Source organism: Sphaeramia orbicularis, chromosome 20 (assembly GCF_902148855.1).
Source record: "Sphaeramia orbicularis chromosome 20, fSphaOr1.1, whole genome shotgun sequence".
Classification (NCBI taxonomy): Eukaryota; Metazoa; Chordata; class Actinopteri; order Kurtiformes; family Apogonidae; genus Sphaeramia; species Sphaeramia orbicularis.
This window is the reverse complement of record NC_043976.1, coordinates 8,257,439-8,282,187: the sequence shown is the minus strand read 5'-3', so window position 1 is coordinate 8,282,187 and position 24,749 is coordinate 8,257,439. Positions and strand designations below refer to the sequence as shown.

The following is a 24,749-nucleotide window of genomic DNA, read 5'->3' as shown; positions in this document are numbered from 1 at the left end:
TATGGTCCGGGGCCCAAAATTGGCCCGCCAAAGGATCCAGTTCAGTCCATGGGAAAAATTTGTGAAATGCAAAAATTACACTTAAGATATTAACAAATAATCATTTAATTTTAAAGGCCATGTAAAGCCCTACTTTGGTCTCAAGTAGGTTGGACTGGTAAAATACTATCATAATAACCGATAAACACTGACAACTCCAAATTTTTCCTCTTTGTTTTAGTGTAAAATGTGAAATTTGATGAAAATGTGTAAATTTCCAAACTACCCTTTCACAAAAATGTGAATACCATGAGCAAATATGAACAACCTGAAATGTCTTAAGAGAAGTAAGTGGAATTTTAACAATATTCCGCCTTTTACTAAATGTTTTGTGCATTTATAGATCCACTGCAATCTGTAAAATGTAATGCACTTGTGTAAATGATAAACTAAAGCATATAGTTAAAAACTGTACCTACATTTCAGGTTATTCTTGGATTTTTATTTTGTTCAAATTTTTTGCACATGTTGACATTTTCATAATTTAATTTAACTTTTTTCACTGTCATTATTTTACCACTTGAGATCATAATGGGCTGAATGAGGCCCCTGAACTAAAATGAGTTTGACACCCCTGCTCCATATTATTCATTCTATATCTGGTATTTTAGTGTTTACGTTTATTTTTATGACAAGATAAAGCGCTGAGATGAAGATGTCAACAAATTCACTGCTGAGATTAAAGAACAGAATATGACAAAATCACACCATTAATTCTCCGTCATATTAGGTGATTTAATCATTTACTCTGACGTGATTGACCATGGAGTGGAAGAGCAACTTGAGGCGTACCCAGTCACTGAAGAGCGTGGCTTCGTCCTGTGACAAACCCACCTGGACTGAGGCAGGACTGAGGGAAAAGAAAGCATCTGTGTCTCAGCTCGTCGCCAGGTGAATGAAACATCACCCTCTAAACATGTCTGAATAAAACTGGGCCATAAAACAATTACGGGATTCATCATGGTATGTTTAGTACTGCGTCAAATATCAGTGTGTTGTGATATGCACTGTTCCTTTTAATGCATTTACAATGTCAGGTAAAAGTCATTTACAAAATGTGTACATGTTTTTGGTTGAATAACAGGTCAGATTGCCTTATTATCATGTTATGTCTTCTGCATGTTTTTTGTCTTGTTGAATCTTTTGTGTAATTTTTGTCTTATTACATTATTTTTTTGCCTGTGGGATAAATTTGGGAAATGCAAAAATTACATTTAAGATTAACAAACAATCATTGTAGTTTAGGGGGCCTACTTTGGTCTCAAGTGGGTTGAACTAGTAAAATCTATATTATAAAAGCCAAATAGCCTCTGTGTACATGTGTGTGTATCCGGAGATTCACACAAAATCTGGAAAAAGCTGACTGCTGCAGTTTGGGATACTCATGTATTTTTAGTCAAGCAAGAGACCAGCAAAAACAGCAAGTTGATAGGACCAATATTTTGGGAAATATTAGTAATTTTGGAACACAGTAGCCTTACAATCTTATTGCTATGGCCAAAACGCTTTGGCGGTCACTGCTGGACAAATGGCATGCATGAATACACAACGGTCTAAAAACTACCACATCTAGAACCTGTGGATCCCCACAGCTCAACGCACTGGTACTATCACAATAACCTATAAATACTGACAACTCCAAAGTTAAATGACATGAAAATGTGTAAATTTACAAACTAGCTTTTCTCAAAAATGTGAATACCACAAACAAATATAAACAACCTGAAATGTGTCAAGAGAAGTAAGAGTAAATTAAACAATATTCTGCCTTTTATTGAATTTTTTGTGCCTTTGTAGAAGCAGTGCAATCCTTAGCTTGTAATGTACATGTGTAAATGAGAAGCTGTGGCATTATATTGTCAAAATGGCACCTGTTTTTCTTGAGAAATTTTAACCTGTTCATGTTTTTAAAAAAAAAAGATTGATTTCCTTTACACTATTTTCATCATTTATGTACTCTTGTTTTTTTTCCATAATTTTTGTCACTTTCATTTTAATACATTTTTGTTTTTTACGTTGTTCTTTTTTGCATCTTTTACATCATTTTCATCTCACACATTTTTGTGTTGTTCTATTTTTTACATAGTGTTTAATGTTTTTATATTGCTGTGTTTTGAATGAATGAATGAATGAATTTATTTTGGTTTGTACATCAGTCATTGCACTTAGTACAATGATTATAATAAACATAAAAACCCAAAAAGAAATAGGCTAGAAACAAAAGCTTTTTTTTTTTTTTGGCCTATCCTTTTCACCTGATGCACTGCTTACATTAAATTAAATGTGTACAGCACTGAGCATCCACACCATAAAAAAAAAAAAAAAAAAAAAAAATCAACAACCAAAACATATCTACCATCTCAAATCAATAGTCCTAAACTATTTTAAACTTAAGGCTTTTTTTTGTTGTTGTTGTGAACAACTTAAATGCATCATCATCAGGTCCATTCCATACTTTCACCCCCATAGCCCCAGTCCATTTAGACTTCACATTCGTCCTCACTTTAGTTCATTCACAAATATGAAGATCTCTGAAATTATAATTACTCTTTCTTAATTCCAAGAAATCATGAATGGTATTTGGGACAATGTTATTTGTGTCCCTCATCTTCCATATACCTGTTTAGAAATCATTTTTACACCTCCTTTTAAATATATTTACGTTTGTACTTTGCTTTATGTCACTCCACAGCTTGTTATGCACATACTTTTCATTGTTATTCTCACTTTATGTTTGTTTGTTTTTTTTAATTTAGGTGTCCCCTTAGATTGTAGCCTCCTTCTCTTCCAGTAAACATTCCCCGGATATTTTTCGGCAGTAGATTATTTCTTGCTTTGTACATTATCTGTGCTGTTTTAAATTTAATCAAATCCATAAATTTCAATGTGTGTGATTTTATACATCGTGGGTTTGTGTGTTCTCTGTATCCTGCTTTGTTTATTGTCCTTGGGCATATGGGCTGTAGAGTGCTTTTATAGATGTTTCCCCAGACCTCTGCACAGTAAAAACAGTAAAGAATATAGAATGTGCAATAATTTAGGATCCAGAATATGACTTATTTACCATCTTTTATGCCTTTTACAGATAATTCCAAACCACGGAAAATCATCTGGTTTCATTAACTTTCACTCAGGGCCAGAATTCAGCCTTTAAACTAAAAGAAATAGTGATTTGACATTTATTGTGATAATTATTGATATTAATTGATATGACTGATTGATTTTCAGCCATGTAATCCAGCCCTGTGTGCATACTAGTAATAAAATATGTTTGTTTGTTTTTTTTTTAATTTGCAACAGATATCAAACTGTAGTCGAAGTAAAGCAACACATTCAAGCAACAAGAGTGAACGGTGAAGTGAAGCTGAAAGAGGAGCTAAAACAGGTAAACTTGATAAGACTTTTTCCACGGTGCCATTTTGAGCTGCTGACACATTCAGACACAAAGCAACTTCTGTGTGAAAGAAACAACGCAGCTGCAGGCAAACATGAGCTACCATTTTTATTTCTGTTCATTGTTAGATAACTCTTCCTCCTCCAAATGTGAATGACCTGCCGGAGAATGAAATGAGTCGTGAGGAGTTTTTGATGAGGAGAAATGAAATGAGGGAACATTCACAAGTTAAGACCAATTTAATCCGTAGTAAGTCAATGGGAAACCTTCAAAACAGCTCTGGGTCCATCTTAACCCTGAGGTCCATGTTTGAGTCGAACGCCGTCACTCAAACCAAACCGAAGACGGGTTTTAAAGCTGCGAACTTCACCTCATCCTCCAAGAGAGCAGACATCACAGCTATAATGAATGGAGAGACTGAGGAAATAAACGCTGCAGGGGAACTGAAGACCCACATTACTGTTGACGCTCCAGAAAATGACACGAACATTAAAGCAAAAGATGACCGTCCTTTTCAGAAGGTAAATGAACAGATCTATCACATAACCTATCAAGTCACTATAGGGTGGGGAAGCAAAATTTACAATATTTTGAGGCAGGGATTGAAAGACAGTGTATGACCAATTAGTTTATTGAAAGTCATGAGAATTTATTTGCCACAAGAAAATGTACATAATAGAAAATGTTTTTATTCTATGTGTCCTCCTTCTTTCTCAATAACTGCCTTCACACGCTTCCTGAAACTTGCGCAAGTGTTCCTCAAATATTTGGGTGACAACTTCTCCCATTCTTCTTTAATAGTATCTTCCAGACTTTCTCGTAATAGTTTTGCTCATAGTCATTCTCTTCTTTCCATTATAAACAGCCTTTATGGACACTCCAACTATTTTTGAAATCTCCTTTGGTGTGACGAGTGCATTCAGCAAATCACACACTCTTTGACGTTTGCTTTCCTGATTACTCATATGGGCAAAAGTTTCTGAAAAGGTATGGATAATAGTGTTAGGTATGATTATGACATCAATATATGTTTGGTTTCAAAACAATTGACGTAGTGCCTGCTGAGAAAAAACAACTAAATGTTCATTGTAAGTTTTGCTTCCCCACCCTGTACACCATAAACAAAAAATACACATACTTTTATCAATGTACTATAAAAACAGACAAGGAGCAGTTTATTTTTTCCATTGTAGGTGGTGAATCAAACCAGGGCAGAGAGGAGAAAAACAATAGCGGGTATTGATTTTGAAAAACTTGCAGCTGCTCAAGCTGGTAAGTACCTGATATTCTTTATTTTAGGTCGAATACCGAGTAAAGTGAAACAAAACTCACCTAAACATTATCATTGCAATATAGATGTTGTAAAAGTGACAAAGTATGACGAGAGTATGATGTTCAGCACATGTAATTCTATTTCCACCATAATTAACCCATAAAGACCCAAATATTCACTGTCAACCAAAAGCATCTACTGATCTAAAATGTTTAATAACTGTTGATCCACTAATCCTATCAATACATGTAAATAATTGGTGTAAAATACAGTTTGTCATCTTTTCATGGTCATTAGATATGACCCACTGGGACGTTCAGAGGCTCTGTAGTTACCATGGAAACACCATCATCTTCTACAACATTGATTCACCAGTAAAACCCATGGAGTTGGATCAATGACAGTAGATGGAGATACTCGGTTTATGTTCAGTTAATGATACATTTGCTGAAAAAGTTAGCTCTTTTTTTCCAGTTTTCTCTGTTTCTGACGTAATAATCGTTGAATTTACTCTGAGCTTTTGTGAAATATTTACATCAGGGGTGTCAAACTCATTGTATTTCAGGGACCACATACAGCCTTATATGATGTAAAGTGGGCCAGACCAGTAAAATAATACAAATAATAGGATAAGAACTTATAAATAATATCAACTCCAAAGTTTTCTCAATGTTTTTGACTGAAAAATAAATAAAATTCCGTAATGAAAATACATCTACGAACTGTATATGAACATAACATGAACAAATATGAACAACCTGAAAAATAAGTACAATTTTAAAAATATTACACCATAGTTTATCTTTTTTTATCACAACTTACAGATCACAGTGGATCTTCAAATACACAAAACATTCAGTAACAGGCAGAATATTGGTACAATTCCACATACTAGTCTGTAAATGTAAACATTTTTGTGTAATTTTACTTTTTTTTTTTTTTACACTAAAACAAAGAGAAAAAATTGCTTTTTTCATTATTTATAGGTTATTATGATAGTATTCTACTGGTCTGACCCACTTTAGACTGAACTGACCTAAAATGATTTCAACATCCTTGATTGTTAATATCTTCAGTGTAATTTTTGTATTTCACTAATTCATCCCACGGGCCAGATTGGACCCTTTGGCCTTTGATTTTGGTTCCCGGGCTGCATGTTTGACACCTGTGATTTACATGATCAGTAAATTAAATATAGGAAAATACATGATTTTCATTTAGTTTAATTTAGTTTATTTCGAATATGCAACAAAACAAAATAATCCCACTTAGTCTTTCTAAATAAAACAGATTATAAGAAAACAAAACAAACAAAAACCTGTACATATACATGAAAACAAAGTATGACTTCATTTGTATATTCATTCATTGAAAAAACACAAAATACAGAGGATAATTTTACAATAAATGGTAATAAATCACTTAAGAAAGATTAAATATAGAGAAAAATTCCCTTGGGAACTGCCGCTAATGTTGCACTGGGTCTTTATGGGTTAATACAGGGTGGGGAAGCAAAATTTACAATATTTTGAGGCAGGGATTGAAAGACAGTGTATGACGAACTATTGAAAGTCATGAGAATTTATTTGCCACAAGAAAATGTACATAATAGAAAATGTTTTTATTCTATGTGTCCTCCTTCTTTCTCAATAACTGCCTTCACACGCTTCCTGAAACTTGCGCGTGTTCCTCGAATATTCGGGTGACAACTTCTCCCATTCTTCTTTAATAGTATCTTCCAGACTTTCTCGTAATAGTTTTGCTCATAGTCATTCTCTTCTTTCCATTATAAACAGTCTTTATGGACACTCCAACTATTTTTGAAATCTCCTTTGGTGTGACGAGTGCATTCAGCAAATCACACACTCTTTGACGTTTGCTTTCCTGATTACTCATATGGGCAAAAGTTTCTGAAAAGGTATGGATAATAGTGTTAGGTATGATTATGACATCAATATATGTTTGGTTTTAAAACAATGGACGTAGTGCCTGCTGAGAAAAAACAACTAAATGTTCATTGTACATTTTGCTTCCCCACCCTGTACAAAAGCACATTGGTCTTTCTAAGAAATTTTATTTTAAAAAAATTAAAAAAATATTAACTGGCAAATACAAATACATTAAACATTTCTGTCTGAAAAAACCCAAACAAGCCAGCAGCTCCAGTGGTTAACCTTCCCTGGAAAGTCATCTCTGAGCCTATGACTCAGACTGAACGGCATGAATGAAAGGGAAGGGGTGAAACGGAGATGAATATCAGCACAGTGACTTTGCAAGAGGCGTGATTGACTCAACCTGGTGTGGGTGTGTAGTGGTCCACTCCGGAGCAGGACGGAAATAGCGTGCATGCACCAAGTCCTGAATAAGTGGAGGAGGGTGAAGGGGTCAGCTGCCACTGAGGCAGGAATGAGACTGAGATAGGCAGCAAAGGAGAGTAGCAGAGGCTCCATGACCAGACACAAACTACCAGGAAATTAGACCAGATACACTCACTGAAATTGAACGAAAATAAGAATAAAGGCAGGAGACGAGGAAGAGGGAGCTGCTGATTATCTGTGAGTACTGATGGGTGTTTTATTTGTCTGGAAAATACTTGGCACGTCAAACTATAATGCTTCGTTTTGCATTTTTAATTTATTATAAATGCCTAATGATTGATACATTTTTGCTGTTATGGGAAATTTAATAGACTATATTCAACTTACACAAAATCTACAATGCTCACCTTATACTAACACGACTGCCTGTTTGTTTTCCCTGTTTTCTTCTGATCAACAGCTACTATTAAACTGTTCATTAGTTCCACCAATTTAGTCAATAATTTATGTATGTTTACTTTTCTCCTCAGTGCTTAGTCAACTCGAGCTGCTATGACTTACCTATCCTTTTAACTCACAGTATGTGTGTCAGTGGAGTCAGATATCGCTCCCTCTCTGCCACAAGTGGTACATTTATAACCTGATCACATGACAGCTGTTAAATATCAGCTTAGAAAGTGTCCTAAGAGTAGCCTAAACTTGCTATGTATAAACACAACAAAAATCAGCCACATGGAACCAACATGGGCTCTTTACTATATTCTACAAAAGCACAATTTGCAATATTTGAGCAATATGTAACTACTGATAAACAGGAAGTGAAGTACAATTCCGACATATATAAACAAAATTCAACAGATGTAAAACTGCTGTGTCCCTGCAGATGAAAAGAGGAGGTCGATCGCAGATTTCAGAGACAGCTACTTTGTCCAAACTACGGAGAAAGTGTCTGTAAAAGCGATATCTGCTCTTTATTTGTCAAAGCTGACATCTCAGGAGCCAAACAAGAGCCAGGTAACGTCTGTGCATGATGTCTTTCTAATCCTGACTATATGCTGTGATTGTTGATTGAAGTACAGATGTGTAAAAAAAAAAATGCTCTGATAAAACTAGAAGTACTGAAGTGTTGACAAAAAGTAAAAGTAAAGAGTCTTCCACATTTATAGCAGCTGTTTATGTGCTAAGCCTACATCATCCATGTCAGTATTAGACCTCCACATAGTGAACATCTCATTAAATAGACAGCTGCATCTTTTCTTTGTAGTCAAGTTTCCATCTCATGTCTGATTTGTCTTGTTAGATCTTATATTGCTGTGACAAAGGATGTGCGTCTTTGTCCCATCTATGTGGAATTGAAGTCAACGTTGATGTTAAATGAATGAACAAATGCATGAATGAATGATTTATTTATTTTTAAAATGGGACAGTTCGTATTAATGAACATTTACACGTAAATAGGAAAGATTGCAGCCATTATACTAATTTGCATCTCAAGTCCCATTGGCAGGTTAAAAAAAAACAGCTTACAAATAACATAACACAAAAGACATACAAAAAGAAAAACAAGCAACAACACATCGTGCACACAAATAGAAAAAAAACAGGAACCAAGGCAAGCCACCAAGCAAAAACTGAATAAGGTATGCAAATGAATTATATTATAAATAGCCTATTGTTACTGTTACACATGATTATTACCTACACCAAGATGGTTATGTTTTTGTCGGTGTTGGTTTGTCTGTTTGTCTGTGTGCAAGATAACTCAAAAAGTTATGGATGGATTTGGATGAAAACTTCAGGAAATGTTGATACTGGCACAAGGAACAAATGATTAAATTTTGGTGGTGATCGGGGGTGGGGGGTGGGGTGGTACGAGTGCTTTTCTAGAAAAGACAGTGCAGACCTCCGCCAAGGCAGATCAGTGCCCCCCACCCCCACCCCCACCCCCCCTACCCCCAATCACCACCAAAATTTAATCATTTGTTCCTTGTGCCAGTATCAACATTTCCTGAAATTGTCATCCAAATCCAGGGCACTGATCTGTCTTGGCAGAGGTCTGCGCTCTCCGAGTGGTTCTAGTTTTATAAATCTCCCATAAAAAGGAACATTATGATGCAAAATGAAAGAAATGATTGATAATCCCCCTGAATACATTAACAACAATGCATAAGGAGAAAACACTGCAGATATTGTGTTAAAATACATCGAGTGAAAGTACAAAATAACAATAAATACAAAAGTAAAACATATACTTAAGTACAGAAAAACTGTATTTGTACTTTATTACTTTTCTCAAGCAAGACAAACTTAAATACATATGTGACGGTCAATACGTTTGACACGCTAAATTTACTAAATGACACAATTCTTCATGTAAAGATAAACATTGACTGCACTACCACAGAGCAAGTATTCAATAAATAACCATTAAACATTATCTGTGTTCTATTTCTCAATTATGGTTGATCTGATTTTCAGTAATTGTTTCCATTCAGGCACTGGAGCGGTCATCTGAATTGGGAAAAAGGACAAAGCTAACAAAGGTAAAGCCGACTCTCACTATGACGCATGCTGCATGGTGCTTTGGATTTGCAACATCACTGTAACAGAACTTTTCAGCTGTATTGTTTGTCCAAAAACCAAAAACATGACCGCTCTTATTTTGACTTTTGCATTTGTGACTGAATTTGCTTGCGGTTTTGGAGTTCGGCTAACCCACTGACATCTGGCATGTGGAAAACACATACCCGGCATGGATGGACTGTGTTCCTGTGAGCATATTTGCACTTTGTGGAGCATGGGTGTCACTGCTCTCTCAGAAGACTCGATGATGAGAATGTTATTTTGTTCTCCTAAGATGGCAGAAGACTCCCAACCAAGCACAGATGACCTCCTACCACCTCCCTCATCTAGACATCAACCAGGATTACAAGATACTGGCAAAGTATCGTCTCAACCATTCATGCAATCCCAACCTTCCATAGAAAAGTTACACCAACAACGGCAAAAATCTGAGCTGAGACGGCTCCTAAAGCACACCCACCCAGAGCTGAAGATGTTAGACGAAGTTGTGGATGAAGAGCTAGCTGAGGTTTTGAGCTCAGAGACTGGGGTGACAGCTGCTGAAACTGGATACGAAGGAGAAGTCCTCTCAAGATGCTTGATATTTGAGCCCTGTGCCATTTCTAAAAAAGTGTCTTCTTACGCCACCAACGTGCACATGGCAGAGGGGATGGAGCAAAGAGGAAATGCCAGTAAAATATCAGCTGTGTTTGAGGGTGTTAAAGGGGTTATGGAGGCTGAAAAAACACCAGATCCTGACAAAGTGTGCAAGGAGGAGGAGATAAGAATAGATGTTCGGTCTACTAGGAGGATATTTGAGGGTCAGTCCATGAAGACGTCACGGCCAAATCCAGACAACAAGCTCCAGGGTAAAATTTCTATTTATGGGGATGAGACAGGGACAGTGCAACAGAAAAAACAGGAGTCTATGTGTGTCAGCGATAAAGGACACAGCAAAAACAAAAGCACCCACACTGATGCAACAGATCCTGCACATAAAAAAGAGCCATGTGATCACATTGTTAGTAAAAGCACTGATGATGTGTTTTCTGGATGGAGAGACATTCCTACTGAGGATGAGTTTGGAAGCAGTCCTGATGCAGAAATATTTGGAGAAACAATTAAAACGAGTGCGGCTCTTTTCCAGCATAACCCTTTTATCTCAACAAACGTAGAAAAAGAGCATGCATATCTGCAAACAGAAAAATCCAATATCCCAGCAGGAGATGGCACAGTGGCTGAGGATTATCAGACAGCCAATGTCAAGAACAGAGCCCATCTGTTTGAATCGATGCCATTCGACAAAATTAGGCAGCAGAACAAGGACGAAATAGAGACAATGGTGGAGAATATTAAGGAAACACTGAAATTCCTTTATCATGCTAAGGCTATTCATTCAAGTGGCTCAATCATTGAAGTGAATGAGACAATGATCGCTAAAAAGGCTAAATTCACACTAACAAATGAGGGGCCTGAGATTATGTACAATCAGCTGGCAGAAGGCGGCGCACAAAACTTAATACTCCAGTTGCTACCGCGGGCGAACATAAAGCCTCAGATCATTTACTTAAAGGAGGATAGTAAAGGAGGGATGGCAACAATGGTAATAAATGCTCCCGTGCATCAGGATCAGTTCACCGCTAGCCAAGACACAGAGTTTAAAACTGCCAATGTGGTTCAGCTCATTGAGGATATTCTCAATCAAGACAACTCTCTACGGAAAGGAGTGATCATTCAGGAGGAGGCGAACAGATGTGCAGAAGTCATGGTGTACTCTCTCTACAATTACTTTGATGAGGAAGATATAAAGAGTTATTGTCCTCCACAACAGATTGATGCAGATTATGACAAGCCTGAGACGAAGAGAGCTGATATGACTGAAACAGAAAACCAAGGAGTAAGACATGGCATCGTTGAATCAACCATAAACTGTCTTCTAGAAACCTCTCAAGAACAAACCTGCTCAGTACCTGCAAGGCCTGACATCGCAGTAAGAGGTAATGTAAAACTGTTCAAGAGTTGTATTGAAAAGGGTGATTTAGAGTATTTGAAAAGTCTTCAAGCCGAGGCAACAGTAGGAGATGAAGAATTACCCTCAAGCCACACTTTGGCTGAAGGAAACACAACGATTCATCATGAACAGAGCAGTGATGGTGCAGAGGAAAGTACTACAGAGTATGTGCCAGTGGATGTTAAAAGACTGAAAAACATATTCTCTATTGATCAGAGTCAAACACCACCAAAGCAAAGTATCTGTAAAAACCTTGTCCTGTCAAAGAGTGTTTCCAAAGTATCTGCAGGTCAATATGTACAACACAGAAAGAGTGAGTCCTCAACAGAATGTAATATTGATGTATTTGCTCATGAACAGATCAAGAACACCAGGCAGCATGGCTCCCCAACGCAAGATGATGTGTGTAATTTCAGTGTTTCACATCATTCGTATCTGCCATTTGATGCACGGGAGAATGATATCATCCACCAAGCTGAAGTAGTGGAGGTGGTAGATGACTGTGAGGAAATCACCAGCCTTCAAACTGCAATCCATAACCTTCAACAAGCTACAGTTGAGGCCAAAACTATTTATCATTCATTACAAGAAAAACAAGAAAAACTTCAGTCAAGTCAAGTGTCTTCTGAGAAAACTATCGTCTCAGTTACATGTGATGGAAAGTCCAGTACACCCGTAAAAACAGATGCAGATTTACCTCAAGGGAGCCACCACAAAGAGGACTTGTGTGTTAGAACAAGGTGGGATGAATCTCATGAAGGTCCATCAAGCGCCAGTGTATCTGCAGAGCATAAATTAGACTGCAGACAGGCATGCCACAAAGAAATGCAATTTGAAGCTAGACAAACTACTGATTCCTGGAGCGAAAGCAGCACTGAGATGGTCCAGGAGCCAGAGTTTGCAGCAGCTATGGTGTCAACAAATAATCTAAAACCTAACCCTGCTGAAGAAGAAGCTGAGGAGGTCAGTCTGCATGGGAAACTTCAAGCAGCCTTGGATTCCCTGGAGAGATCCAACATCAATGTGAGTAGAGGAGATTTTAGAGCAGCTATGATATACAGAAGCTCCAAACCTCACATAGAAAAGTCACAGAATGTGGATGGATCATCTGTTAAAGCTATAGACACTGCATTATATACTGTGACTCATGAGATGGTCACAGAGGAAGTACAAGCAGCAAAAGCTGGGTCTCTCAAGGCCTTCCAAAGTGAAACCCAGAATAGGTCCGATATGTGTGCTGCTACAGAGAAAAGCAAAAGACCTCTTGGTCCAAAACCTGCCATACCTCCTAAACCTGAGCATTTACAGCTGAAACAGAGAGAAAACCAACTAAACAACCCAGAATATCCCGGGGCAATAAAAACAAACAGCACACAACCTGAAGTGAAAAAACAGCACACAGAAGAAACAGATCCTCAACCAGTGAAAACAGCAGCAAAACCATCTGATAACAAACATGAGGTGTCCAAGACGACCGGTGACGCAGACTCAGGATCAGATTCACTGACTCATTCGAGTAGCTACTGTATTGAAATTTCACCAAAGACTGAAATTAAAGCTTTACCTATCAACCTCAACAGCAGCAATGCAGATACGCATAATCAACAAGAGGCTGTAAATGCCAGAGCAGAAGACAAGATAAATCAGATTATCCCAGTCAAAGAGAGTATGAATGAAACAGATGAGAGCCATGTAGATTTTCATGAAGCACGCAAGAAATTTGGAGGTAAAAAAGCCCCTGTAAAGCCAAAGAGAGTAAAAATTGCCCTACCGGACAACAAAAGCTTGAAACAAACATCAGGAGAAGAAAATTCATCTACTGTTCAAGCACATGTAAATGTAGAATCACAACAAGCTCGAATAGTTACATCCTCTAATAAACCAAAAACCTGTGGACAGATATCTGACAGCAAGGACAAGGATAAAAAGGAAAATAAACAAGACAGGAAAGTTGAAATGAGGGAGAAGAAAGTCAGACATGAGACAGAGGATGAGCGCAGACAGCGGCTGTCAATTCACATGGATGAGATCATGAGAGGAAACACAACAGCCGCGATGGAAATTTTTGACAACTTGCGAAAGCAGGAGGAACTGCAGAGCATCCTCAATCGGGTTGAGGAAATTGAGCAGGACACAAGTGAGGTTGATGTACAGTCTCTGAGGAAAGTCTTTGAGAATGTCCGCGACTGGGTTGTCAACTCTGACAAAAAGAAACAAAAAATGATAAAAGCACAACTGCGAGAGGAAGGGAAGTCGGCACTACCCAAAGAAAACACTGAAGGTAAGTCCTCCATGGCACATGTTTTTGGGGATCTGGAGAGAGCCAGTGAGGAAATCATGAACCTAAAGGAGCAGACTATAGCCAGACTTATAGACATAGAGGAAACCATAAAGAAGGCTCTGTATTCTGTCTCTACTCTGAAATCTGAATCAGATATTGCTGGTTTATCCTGCCTGTTCAAAGAGTCCTTAGGGACGGTGCAAGGATCCCCTTCCTCTGGGAATATTAGCACAATTAGCATTGAATCAAGCAGAACAAAAACAACACAGCCTACGACACAAAGAAACACAGCTCAGCCAACTGGCCAGGGACCAGCCACTGAAAATATGGCTGCTAAACAACGAGTAAGTCCTTTATCTTCACCTGCCTTCATCTGTATCGAGTCAGCTGCCAGGAAGAGCGACAAAACAGATGTGGTTCCAGCAGAGACCACAGTCTGCCCGACATGTCAGCACAGCCCGAAGGCAGAGGAAAAATTCACAACAACAAAGACCCTGAAGTGCAACAGCCCAGCACCACACAGAAAAAAGGACCCCAGGAAAGGAGGCCAAAAACAGCCCACTTGTAGCCCACTTAACCCAAAACAGGAGCTCAGTGTCCTGGAGGTGCAGACTGACCGAGACGGGAACAGAATCACAGGCACCAAAACAGTCACAGAGAACTACGAGAGGACGGATAACTTAGGGAACAGGTTTTACTCCACCAAAACCTCCACGGTTGTCACTACTACGCCACAAACCACAACCTTTTCCACAGCTCCAGCCGTGATCAGTCCGGCCTCGTATCAGGTCACCACGTACCCAGAAGTTAGGCTGCCTCTCAACCAAAAACCATAGGTCATCCACAGTCACTACGATCCACAGTGGTGGAATAAAGTATTTTGACACCCCATGCATTTGTGACATACTGCATTAAGAACGAGTCTTAACCCATAAACACCCAGTGTTACTTTTGTGGCAGTTACCAAATGTACAATACTTTCCGGACTATTGGGCGCACCCACCCCATCTCCAACGTCTCACCATCTCATCTCAATCATTGATAACAAGCTTATGTGCAGCAGTTCTATTTTCCTTTTCGATAGCTGGATCAATCATTAGCCCAGAAAACATCAATTAGCCACATCGTTTTTGAGGTTCATAGAGTATGGAAAAAAGTAGCAGGTAATAGACCGGTAATTACAGTATTTTTCTATCTATTTCTTAAGCAATTTATCACCAAGTATTCTAATTATTCTTTGTATTTTGCTTTTTTTCCAGTGAAAATAAGGTATTTTAATATATTTAATTCACTCACCATGTAGATGTTCATAAAAAGCTCAAATTAAAGTTGAGGGTTATTATACTGTATTTCAAAAACAGAGAAAACTGAAGAAAATTAAGTTTTTCAGCAAAATATATCAATAACTAAACATAAAACAAGCATCTACATCAAAAGTCATTTTGTCAAACTCCATGGGCTTTACTGGTGAATCACTGTAGAAGATGACCATGAAAAGGTGACAAACTGCATTTTAAACCAATTATTTACATGGATTGATTGGATTAGTGGATGAACAGGAATTAAACAATAAATGGTTTTGGTCGTCGGCAGCTGTTTGGGTCTTTATGGGTTAAGTCACAAAAGTATTGTTCCATTCTCAAAACTCACACGCTTCCTTCTGCACATGCTCAGTTCCGTCCAGATCAGCACTGGATGTTTCAGCAAGGTAATGAAACACATCCAGGATATGACATGTTGAAACTTTATTTTTTCTTGTTAAACAATTTGAATTTGTTGGTGTCCGTTTGATGTAGCCACACCTTTTGAAAGACAAAGATTTTTCCACAAATATTTCACGATGTTATTTCAAATTGTGTAAAATTTTAGGGGTGTCTGATAACTTTATTCCACTATTTCGTTTCTATATAATGTATGACAATATTGTACAGTGTTTTATTTGCTAAGAAATGTATTATGTTGGTTTTTAATGCTTATTTGTTTGTATAAGAAGTTCACAACAGTTTTAGAATTGTCATGGTTGATGTATGATTCTTTTAATTTGTTTAAATCTGTCATTGATTTGCATAATGAAATTAAATATACACTTTTGGTTTTCATTTACGCCTACTTGCTTGTTTAATGGTTGCTGTTGTTAAATCATTTACTGTTCCTTTTTAATACTAAACTAAACCCTGTATAACTCTTCCCCAACAGCAGTTTCAACCCGCTTGTCGAGAGACGTGTTCAGCCTGTTTGAAGCCAGTTTATCCAATGGAAAAAGTAACTGCAGATAAATACATTTTGCACAAAACATGCTTCTGCTGTAAACAGTGCAAGAAAACATTAAGGTGAGACACAGATTTCTACAACATGTTAAAGCATTTCATGAATTCTTGTGCAAAATGAGTCCAGGCCTCTTCATAGAGGTAAACAGCTGATGTATTAAGTTTGTCTGTGGGTTTTTTGGGGGTTAAAACGTTGTCATCCTTCAGCAGGAGTGTTGAGGTGGTACTTTCAGGTATTTATCTAAAAATCAGTGAGATCCTCATCTGTCTGGATGTGTTTCTCCTTCACGTTCAGCGAAAGATGGTGGAATCAATCTGTAGTAGGAGGAGAAATCACCTGTATTGGTTTAATAAATGTGGAAACTGCTTCTTTTTTTTTTTTCTTTTTACCCTAAAACGGATTAAGATTTTTCCTATAACATGTAGGATTCAGTTTTCTGTTGGTCTGATTTTGTTTAGATTAGATTAGATTAGGTTAGGTTAGGTTAGGTTAAATTACGTTAGATTAGATTAGATTAGATTACATTAGATTACATTAGATTACATTAGGTTAGGTTAGATTAGATTAAATTAGATTTGGTTAGATTAGATTAGGTTAAATTAGGTTAGGTTAAATTAGGTTAGGTTAAATTAGATTCGGTTATATTAGATTAGGTTATGTTAAATTAGATTAGGTTAGGTTAGATTAGGTTAAATTAGATTAGGTTAGATTATATTAGGTTAAATTAGATTCGTTATATTAGATTAGGTTAAATTAGATTAGGTTAGGTTAAATTAGATTAGGTTAGATTAGGTTGAATTATATTAGGTTAAATTAGATTAGATTACATTAGGTTAGGTTAGATTAGATTAAATTAGATTAGGTTAAATTAGATTTGGTTAGATTAGATTACATTACATTAGGTTAGATTAGATTAAATTAGATTTGGTTAGATTAGGTTAAATTAGGTTAGGTTAAATTAGATTAGGTTAGATTATATTAGGTTAAATTAGATTCGGTTATATTAGATTAGGTTAGGTTAAATTAGATTAGGTTAGGTTAGATTATATTAGGTTAAATTAGATTTGTTATATTAGATTAGGTTAGATTAGGTTAAATTAGATTAGGTTAGGTTAAATTAGATTAGGTTAGATTAGGTTGAATTATATTAGGTTAAATTAGATTAGATTAGGTTAAATTAGATTAGATTACATTAGATTAGGTTAGGTTAAATTAGATTAGTTTAAATTAGATTTGGTTAGATTAGATTAGATTAAATTAGGTTAGGTTAAATTAGATTAGGTTAAATTAGGTTAGATTATATTAGATTAAATTAGATTAGGTTAAATTAGATTAGGTTAGGTTAAATTAGATTAGGTTAAATTAGGTTAGATTATATTAGGTTAAATTAGATTCGGTTATATTAGATTAGGTTAGGTTAAATTAGATTAGGTTAGGTTAAATTAGATTAGATTAGACTTTACAGTACATGCATAAGGATAGTGCAAAAAACAATATAAACAAACAATACAAAACAAAAAATAATAATAGTAATAAAACACTAAAAAAAACAAAATAACAAACAAACTATACAGACTATGCGCATATTTACAACAGAGTCTAAACACATCTTGACAGCTGGAAATGTCACTGGCAGATAACCTACTGTTCATGAATGTAACCGTGCAAGTATATCCATGAAGACTTCCCAACAAATATGTCAAATAGAATCTAATAATGTTGTCTTCTTCCATGTTTTATCTTAGCCTTGTTAGTGAACTTATTTCCACCACATAAACAAACATCCAGTGTTTTGCTCACCACGTTTTTCAGGGCATTTGGCACAGGTGTTGATGATAATATTAGCAATGGCTGTGTTCCATTTAGTTTACACTGGAGACCCTCGCAGTGAACCAGCGTCCACATTTCACAGTCCTGAAACAGAAAAATGGGATACTACCATTTTTAACCAAATCAATTTTTTATGCCTCAACAAACCAAAATATCTACTGTCAAAAAGGTCTGTGAAGCAGGCACACAGGGGAGAGTCTTGTTAGCTATGCCATTTTAATGGTGAAAAATACCCATAATGCAACAGTAACAAAATCACAACACCTAGGTTCCAAATATTTGTATATAAAAATACATCAGAGGAAATAACAAATATATTTAGACCAATAAGGTACCACATACCAAGTCTATGAAAGCACAACTGGATAGAGTTTTACAGAAGATCTGATTAAAACACCAGTGCAACAAGTAAATACCATAATATTATTTTATCCCTTTCATGCACGAATTATGAAAACCTTAGTTTTTTTAATGAACCTTTTTTTTTTTATGGAGTTACAAAAATATCCACTCAGCTAGAAACCACGTGTTTAATTTTTAAAGCAAAGAAACGTGTTTTTAAAACCATCATCAGAAAGTGATAAACTGTAAAAATTATGAAATAAAAACATTTTTAATGCAGCTAATCTAATGTTTTCTCACATTTTAACATATTCTAATACTAGTTATTACTCACTTCACTGGGTTATATGAAAAAAAAACAACCCTTTTTTGTTTAAGAAAACTGTTAATCAGAGTCTTATAACAACTAGAAATTTATTTAAACTCAAACATGTTGGTGCAGATCAGGCTTATCAAGAACAGCACAGTTACAGTAATGGTATGAATTGAAACCCATGAATATACCAGAGAACAGCTGTAGAAAAGCTGTCCACTGTAGTGACCAGTATGCATGAAAGGGTTATAGTATGACATGGCAGTCATAGTTAATGTCAGTTCCATCCATTCTTTTCACGCTGTAACAAGAAAATTGTGAAGGGACAAATGATGTCACGTTCACATTTTATTTATTTATTTATTACTTTGTCTGCCTTGGAGATTAAACATGCAACATATTACATACTTTATTTAAATGGATTAGAAAACAAATGACAAAAGCAGTGGTGGCTGCTCGTCTTTCAGACAGGGGAAGCTCATTGTCGGCCTACATCAAAAAAAAAAAAAAAAGTCAAGTTATTTAAACATTCATTCGGCCCTCTGTTCCTTTCTAAGAAAATGCTCAGTGACCTTATCGTACCAAGTAGACATCTTTTCCAGGGACTGGACCAGTGTCCTCTCTGCTTAGATTGCCTTGGCCCAAAGTGTTGTGAGTGTAAGACTTCAGCCTTTTTAAACTACAGATGCTCCTTTCACTCCGACCTAGCCGACAGTTTGATTGCTTTAACTATCTACAAAATGATATTAAATTCGAACAAGAAATGATTAAATTATGTAACTGAAACAAGAAAACAGTGAAATTATGTTAAATTGAAACAAGGAAGTACAATGAGTGTGTTTTATTTACAGTGCAAGAAATGAACAAGTTATTTCGTAGTGGTTTCTCTCTGGATTTCACAGCAGAATGTGCGACGGTATTAAACTGAACTGTGTCAGTGAAGGAGTAGATCTGAAAACAGCTGTCAATCAAACGGGATTCCGCCTTTCGACTGATCCTCCAATCAGCACGTGGGATTCTGGCGTCCAGCCCGGCTGAGCTCCGCCCACAGCTCCATTCACCCCCAGAGACGCCCGGCGTCCGGGGACGGGACAACATCGTGGCATTTATCCAATTACCGTCCAGTTTTGAGGCAATGAAAAAAACTGTTCCACTCAGTCCCATTGAAGCACAGAGACGCCCGGCGTCTACGGACAAATGCACTGAGCAGAGATCGAATGAGAAAACAACGACACGGGAATGGATGAGAAGTGAACAACATCGCGTCTGTTGATTTGTTATAAAGCTGATTCTGAACGAATTCATCTTTAAGATGAACGTGTTCTAACACATTTGTAGTCAATAAAATGTCAACACAACCGAACAAATTTAACCATTTAATTTTCGTAATTTTAGGGGAAGCCAGGCCTCCCTTGCAGTCTGTGAGAAATCGCCACTGGACAAAAGTACTGTTTAGCTGATGTTTTCAGTGTATTTGATAAAGTGTTATTACATATATAGATTGGTTCATGCAATAGATTTATAAATGTTACACTAGAAAGAATGTGCAGACAGTGTTTTGTCATAGATCTGGTAGCTCTGAGACAAATATTCTTGTTAAGTAAAACCCATTCTATCTTTAATTCTCAGAATTTCACATTTTGACTCAAGACTGTATCTTGGAAACTACAGCCCGGCAGCATTTTTGACCTAGTTTCAGTACATTTATTCTGGAAGCATTTTACTTGTAGACCAGTGTAATTAACCCATAAAGACCCAAACAGCCACCACTGACCAAATGCATCTACTGATCTAAACTGTTTAATCCCTGTTGATCAAGGTTATAATAGATTTGAATTTTTCATAATAGTTTAGTTTTATTTAGTTTTGACTTTTTTTTTCTCTAATTCACTTAGTTTTAATTCATTTTAGAGCAGGTTTGCTAGATTTTATTAGTTTTCATTTTTTTCTAAATGCTTAGTTTTAGTTTAGTTTTAGTTTCGTCATATCTTTTATCTTCCTCACCGTCGTATTCAAATAAATCCCAGACAGGACTCTGCTGCTTTCTCCCAACTTTAGTCTCCATGTTTGCAGGTAGAGTGGGGACCAGAAGACGACTCTAAACGACAAGTGACGAGAAGTGACGGACCATGAAGTGTCGTATGGTGCCGCTGGCTAAAATTGCTCGGGCAAAATAAATCGATTTTGTATCAATCCGACATTGACAAAGATGAAAACTAAAGGAATTTTATCCTTAATTTTTATACGTTTTAGTCAGTTTTGTAAGCACACAATACAGTTCCAGTTAGTTATCGTTTTTTTTCTTTTAATTATAGTTTTTATTTATTTCAGTTAACGAAAACGTTTTTTCAATTCTAGTTTTCGTTATTTCGTTAGTTTTCGTTAACAATAATAACCTTGCTATTGATCCACTAATCCTATCAATACATGTAAATAATTGGTGTAAAATACAGTTTGTCATCTTTTCGTGGTCATCAGATATGACCCATTTGGATGTTCAGAGGCTCCATAGTTACCGTGGAAACACCATCATCTTCTACAGCATTGATTCACCAGTAAAACCCATGGAGCCGGATCAATGACAGTGGATGGAGACACTGGGTTTATTTTCAGTTAATGATAGATTTGATAGATTTCTGATATAATAACCCTCAATTTTAATCTGAGGTTTAATCAACATCTACACAATCAGTCATTTAAATATAGGAAAACACCTGATTTTCACTCAAAAAATGCAAAATACAGAGGATAATATTATAATAAATGCTGATAAATCCCTTCAGAAAAGTTAAATAGAGAAAAATTAATTTGGGAACTGATATAAAAATAGTCTTGGGTCTTTATGGGTTAATCCTAATGCTCTAAATCAAAACCGGCCCGCCAAAGGTTCCAATCCGGCCCGCGGGATGAATTTGCAAAGTGCAAGTTAGGGCATCAAACTCAAAAATAATATTATAATAACTAATAAATAATGACAACACCATTTTTATCTCTTTGATTTAGTGCAAAAAACATTAAATTATGAAAATGTTTACATTACGAAACTATTCCTTAACAATAAAATGTGAATAACCTGAACAAATATGAATAACCTGAAATGTCTAAAGAAAATTAAGTGCAATTTTAACAATATTCTGCCTGTTACTAAATGTTTTGTGCCTTTGTAGATCTGATCTGTAATGCATATGTATAAATGATAAATCAAGGCATAATACTGATGAAACTGTACTTATATTTCTTCACAAATTTCATTTTTTTCAGGTTATTCACATCCTTTTTGTTTGGATAGTTTGTAAACGTAAATACTGGCATAATTTAATGTCATTTTTTTGCACTAAAACCATTTGAAGTTGTCATTATTTATTGCCTATCATGCTATTATTTTACTGGTCCGGCCCACTTCAGATTAAATTGGGCTGAATGTGGCCCCCCGAAGAAAATGAGTTTGACACCCTTGCTCTGAATGAATCCCATGGGTTCTCCAAGTACAATACATACTCATACTTCCAGACTAATATGGTCATTTTGGATCAGAATCAACTGCAGTATATTAGCGCAATAATAAAATGTGGCTAATGTGTGTTTTTTTTGTAGTATGTACAATTTCGCACCGTTGCATGGGGAATTCTACTGCATATTTCACTACCAACAACTGTTCAGAAGAAAAGGGAATTACGATGAGGGATTTGGACACACTCAACACAAGAACCGCTGGATTCTGAGGAGGTCGAACAACGTGGACGAGTCTGACGCATAAAGAGTCCAGCAGATTCTGAGTATCAGCAGGTAAAGCACCACAGACTATACTGTTTATACACTGAAATGAATGATCAGTGATGGTAGTGGCTTTTCTCTGTTAATACCATGTTTTGTTTCTGTTCTCAGTTGACAACAGCGTAAGAGGCTGATTTTGGTGCTCATAAATAAGACACACTCCTAGATCCACACAGAGTACCAGCAGATTAATCACTGTATAAAACTGAATTAAAAAATAAATAAAAATCTGTGCATTGTAAGTATAATGGATGGATTCCACATCATGTTGTTGAGTCAGTGTCTGTACCTTTTTACTTTAAAATAATAAGAATGGAAGCCTTCGTCATATGATACTGAGATGATTTTGCTGCAGCTATTTTTGACACAGTTTAGAGGCAGATTATAAAATTGTGTTGTTTACCTTTAAGAAAAAAAGCATGTATAGTGTAAATATTCTTTACATTTTTACATCTAAGTGTCAAACTAAATAGACTCCTCTCTCTTCGCTGAATTATGTTTCAATGACATGACTTATTGGATTAGCTGCCAAGGTTAATTAATTTCTATAATGAAAAGAAAGCGTACAGATATACAATTATTCATTCATGCTTTCCTAATGAAACACACACAAAAAACTGTATACTAATCCAAAATGACCAAACTAATTACTTTTCATGTTTGTTAAAGGATCTGTTTTCTTTGACACAATCTGTTTTTCATAAAATTGAAAAGATAATTGACTGTTTCATGTAATTAATTCTGAATTTGAGCATAATAAAAGCACAGTATAAACAGTAAATGATGTCATCCATCCATTGTGTGATTGCTCCACCCATTTGTTACATCATGTGTGAATGTGTTTATTATCTATATACAGGTTTCAGGACACGGATGGTTTAATAATCAGGCTAATGACATTCATTTTGTCTTCTGTTTATGTAGTTATACTTTTCTTTTTTTTTGTTCAGACAAGGTGTAGGTTTTAGGTGTTACCTGCTTGACAGTTTCGAGTCTTCCTCTGGGAAGACTGGAGTCACAGTCGAAACTGTCAAGCAGGTAACACAGTGGTTCTTAACCTGGGTTCGATCGAACCCTAGGGGTTCGGTGAGTCAGTGTCAGGGGTTCGGCGGAGGTCAAGACACACACTCGACAACAGCAGAAGTCACACTGATTTGCAGTAAATGTTCATTATTATTGTAGCCTGATGGAAATTAGGTGATGGGTGTGTGTTAAAATGTTAAAAAATGATAAATAGCATAAATACAATAAGTTCATTATTGGAATACATAAGGTTAAAAATTAAAACCATTTCAGTGTGGTAGTATTAAAAAAGGTCATGTCTTTGTGAAAACGTATGTAATTTGTTGTGAGTTCATGCACTGTATTGGTTTTGTTCTTTGAACACAGTGATGTTAATGCACGGCTCATTTTGTGCATCAGTAAAACATATACCTGTGTCTTGAATTTGAACAAAAATCATATTTTATTTTTTAATAAAGAAGGGTTCGGTGAATGCGCATATGAAACTGGTGGGGTTCAATACCTCCAACAAGGTTAAGAACCACTGAGGTAACATCATGTGCACATAAGATGAAAGTGGAAGGGTGTGAACATTCTCTCCTGTGCAAAGAGACATCATCTTTCCATAATGAGTGCAATTACTCTTTTTTTTTTTAATGGAGGCAAAATATGCATTGGTAAAATTGCAGGTTGTGATATGCATTTGTATTTGGCAGTTCCATACTGTCATGTGTAACTGCTTTCTGCCCCATTTAGAACTTATAACCCGACCCCTGAAGGGGAGGCAAGGGGTATTGTTTTTGGTTCTGTCTGATTGTTTGTTTCTTTGTTTGTTTATTAACGCTCTAGCAGCAAAACCATTGGTTGAATTCATACAAATTGGGTTTATAGATTACCAGTGACCCAAAATAGATGTGATTACATTTTGGGAAAAGTAGGTGAAAGTTAAATTTTTTTTATGAATTTTTAAAATCTTTTTTTTCCCCTTTTACTTATAATGAGTGAAATTTCAAATGTCTGTAGCAGCAAAACTATTGGTTGAATTCATACCAAATCTGAATTATAGATTCCCAGTGACCCAGAGTAGATGTGGTTACATTTTGGGAGAAGTAGGTTAAAGTTCAAATTTTAATTAATTTTTAAAAACCTTTTTTTCTTCTCCCATTTGCTTATAACACTGGTCTACAAGGAAAATGCTTCCAGAATAAAAGTAACGAAATTTTACCACATAAGAGTCACTGATAAAGAAAAATCAAGTAAAAAATGCTGGTTGGCTGAACTTTCCAAGATACAGCCTTGGGTCAAAATGTGAAATTCAAGAATTAATGAGAGAATGGGTTGG

At 36.2% G+C, this 24,749-nt stretch overlaps 1 protein-coding gene across 1 annotated transcript; it reads left to right on the top strand.

The window, feature by feature from the left end:
- Nucleotides 1-802: 802 nt before the first annotated feature.
- On the top strand, nucleotides 803-23,231 carry LOC115411702 (xin actin-binding repeat-containing protein 1). Its single transcript, XM_030123918.1, has 11 exons — nucleotides 803-930; nucleotides 3,340-3,424; nucleotides 3,562-3,954; nucleotides 4,627-4,705; nucleotides 7,908-8,038; nucleotides 9,520-9,567; nucleotides 9,882-11,517; nucleotides 11,578-13,878; nucleotides 16,075-16,208; nucleotides 22,226-22,417; nucleotides 22,517-23,231. Exons 1-9 carry the CDS (start codon nucleotides 803-805, stop codon nucleotides 16,152-16,154), a joined length of 4,881 nt encoding a protein of 1,626 aa, XP_029979778.1. The 3' UTR covers nucleotides 16,155-16,208; nucleotides 22,226-22,417; nucleotides 22,517-23,231.
- Nucleotides 23,232-24,749: the final 1,518 nt, after the last annotated feature.

Excerpts from the sequence above, each read along its gene's own strand:
- LOC115411702 (XM_030123918.1), top strand. The coding sequence starts at position 803 with ATGGAGTGGAAGAGCAACTTGAGGCGTACCCAGTCACTGAAGAGCGTG. Across the intron at positions 4,706-7,907 it reads ACTTGCAGCTGCTCAAGCTG|ATGAAAAGAGGAGGTCGATC; the intron begins GTAAGTACCTGA and ends GTGTCCCTGCAG. Across the intron at positions 8,039-9,519 it reads AGGAGCCAAACAAGAGCCAG|GCACTGGAGCGGTCATCTGA; the intron begins GTAACGTCTGTG and ends GTTTCCATTCAG.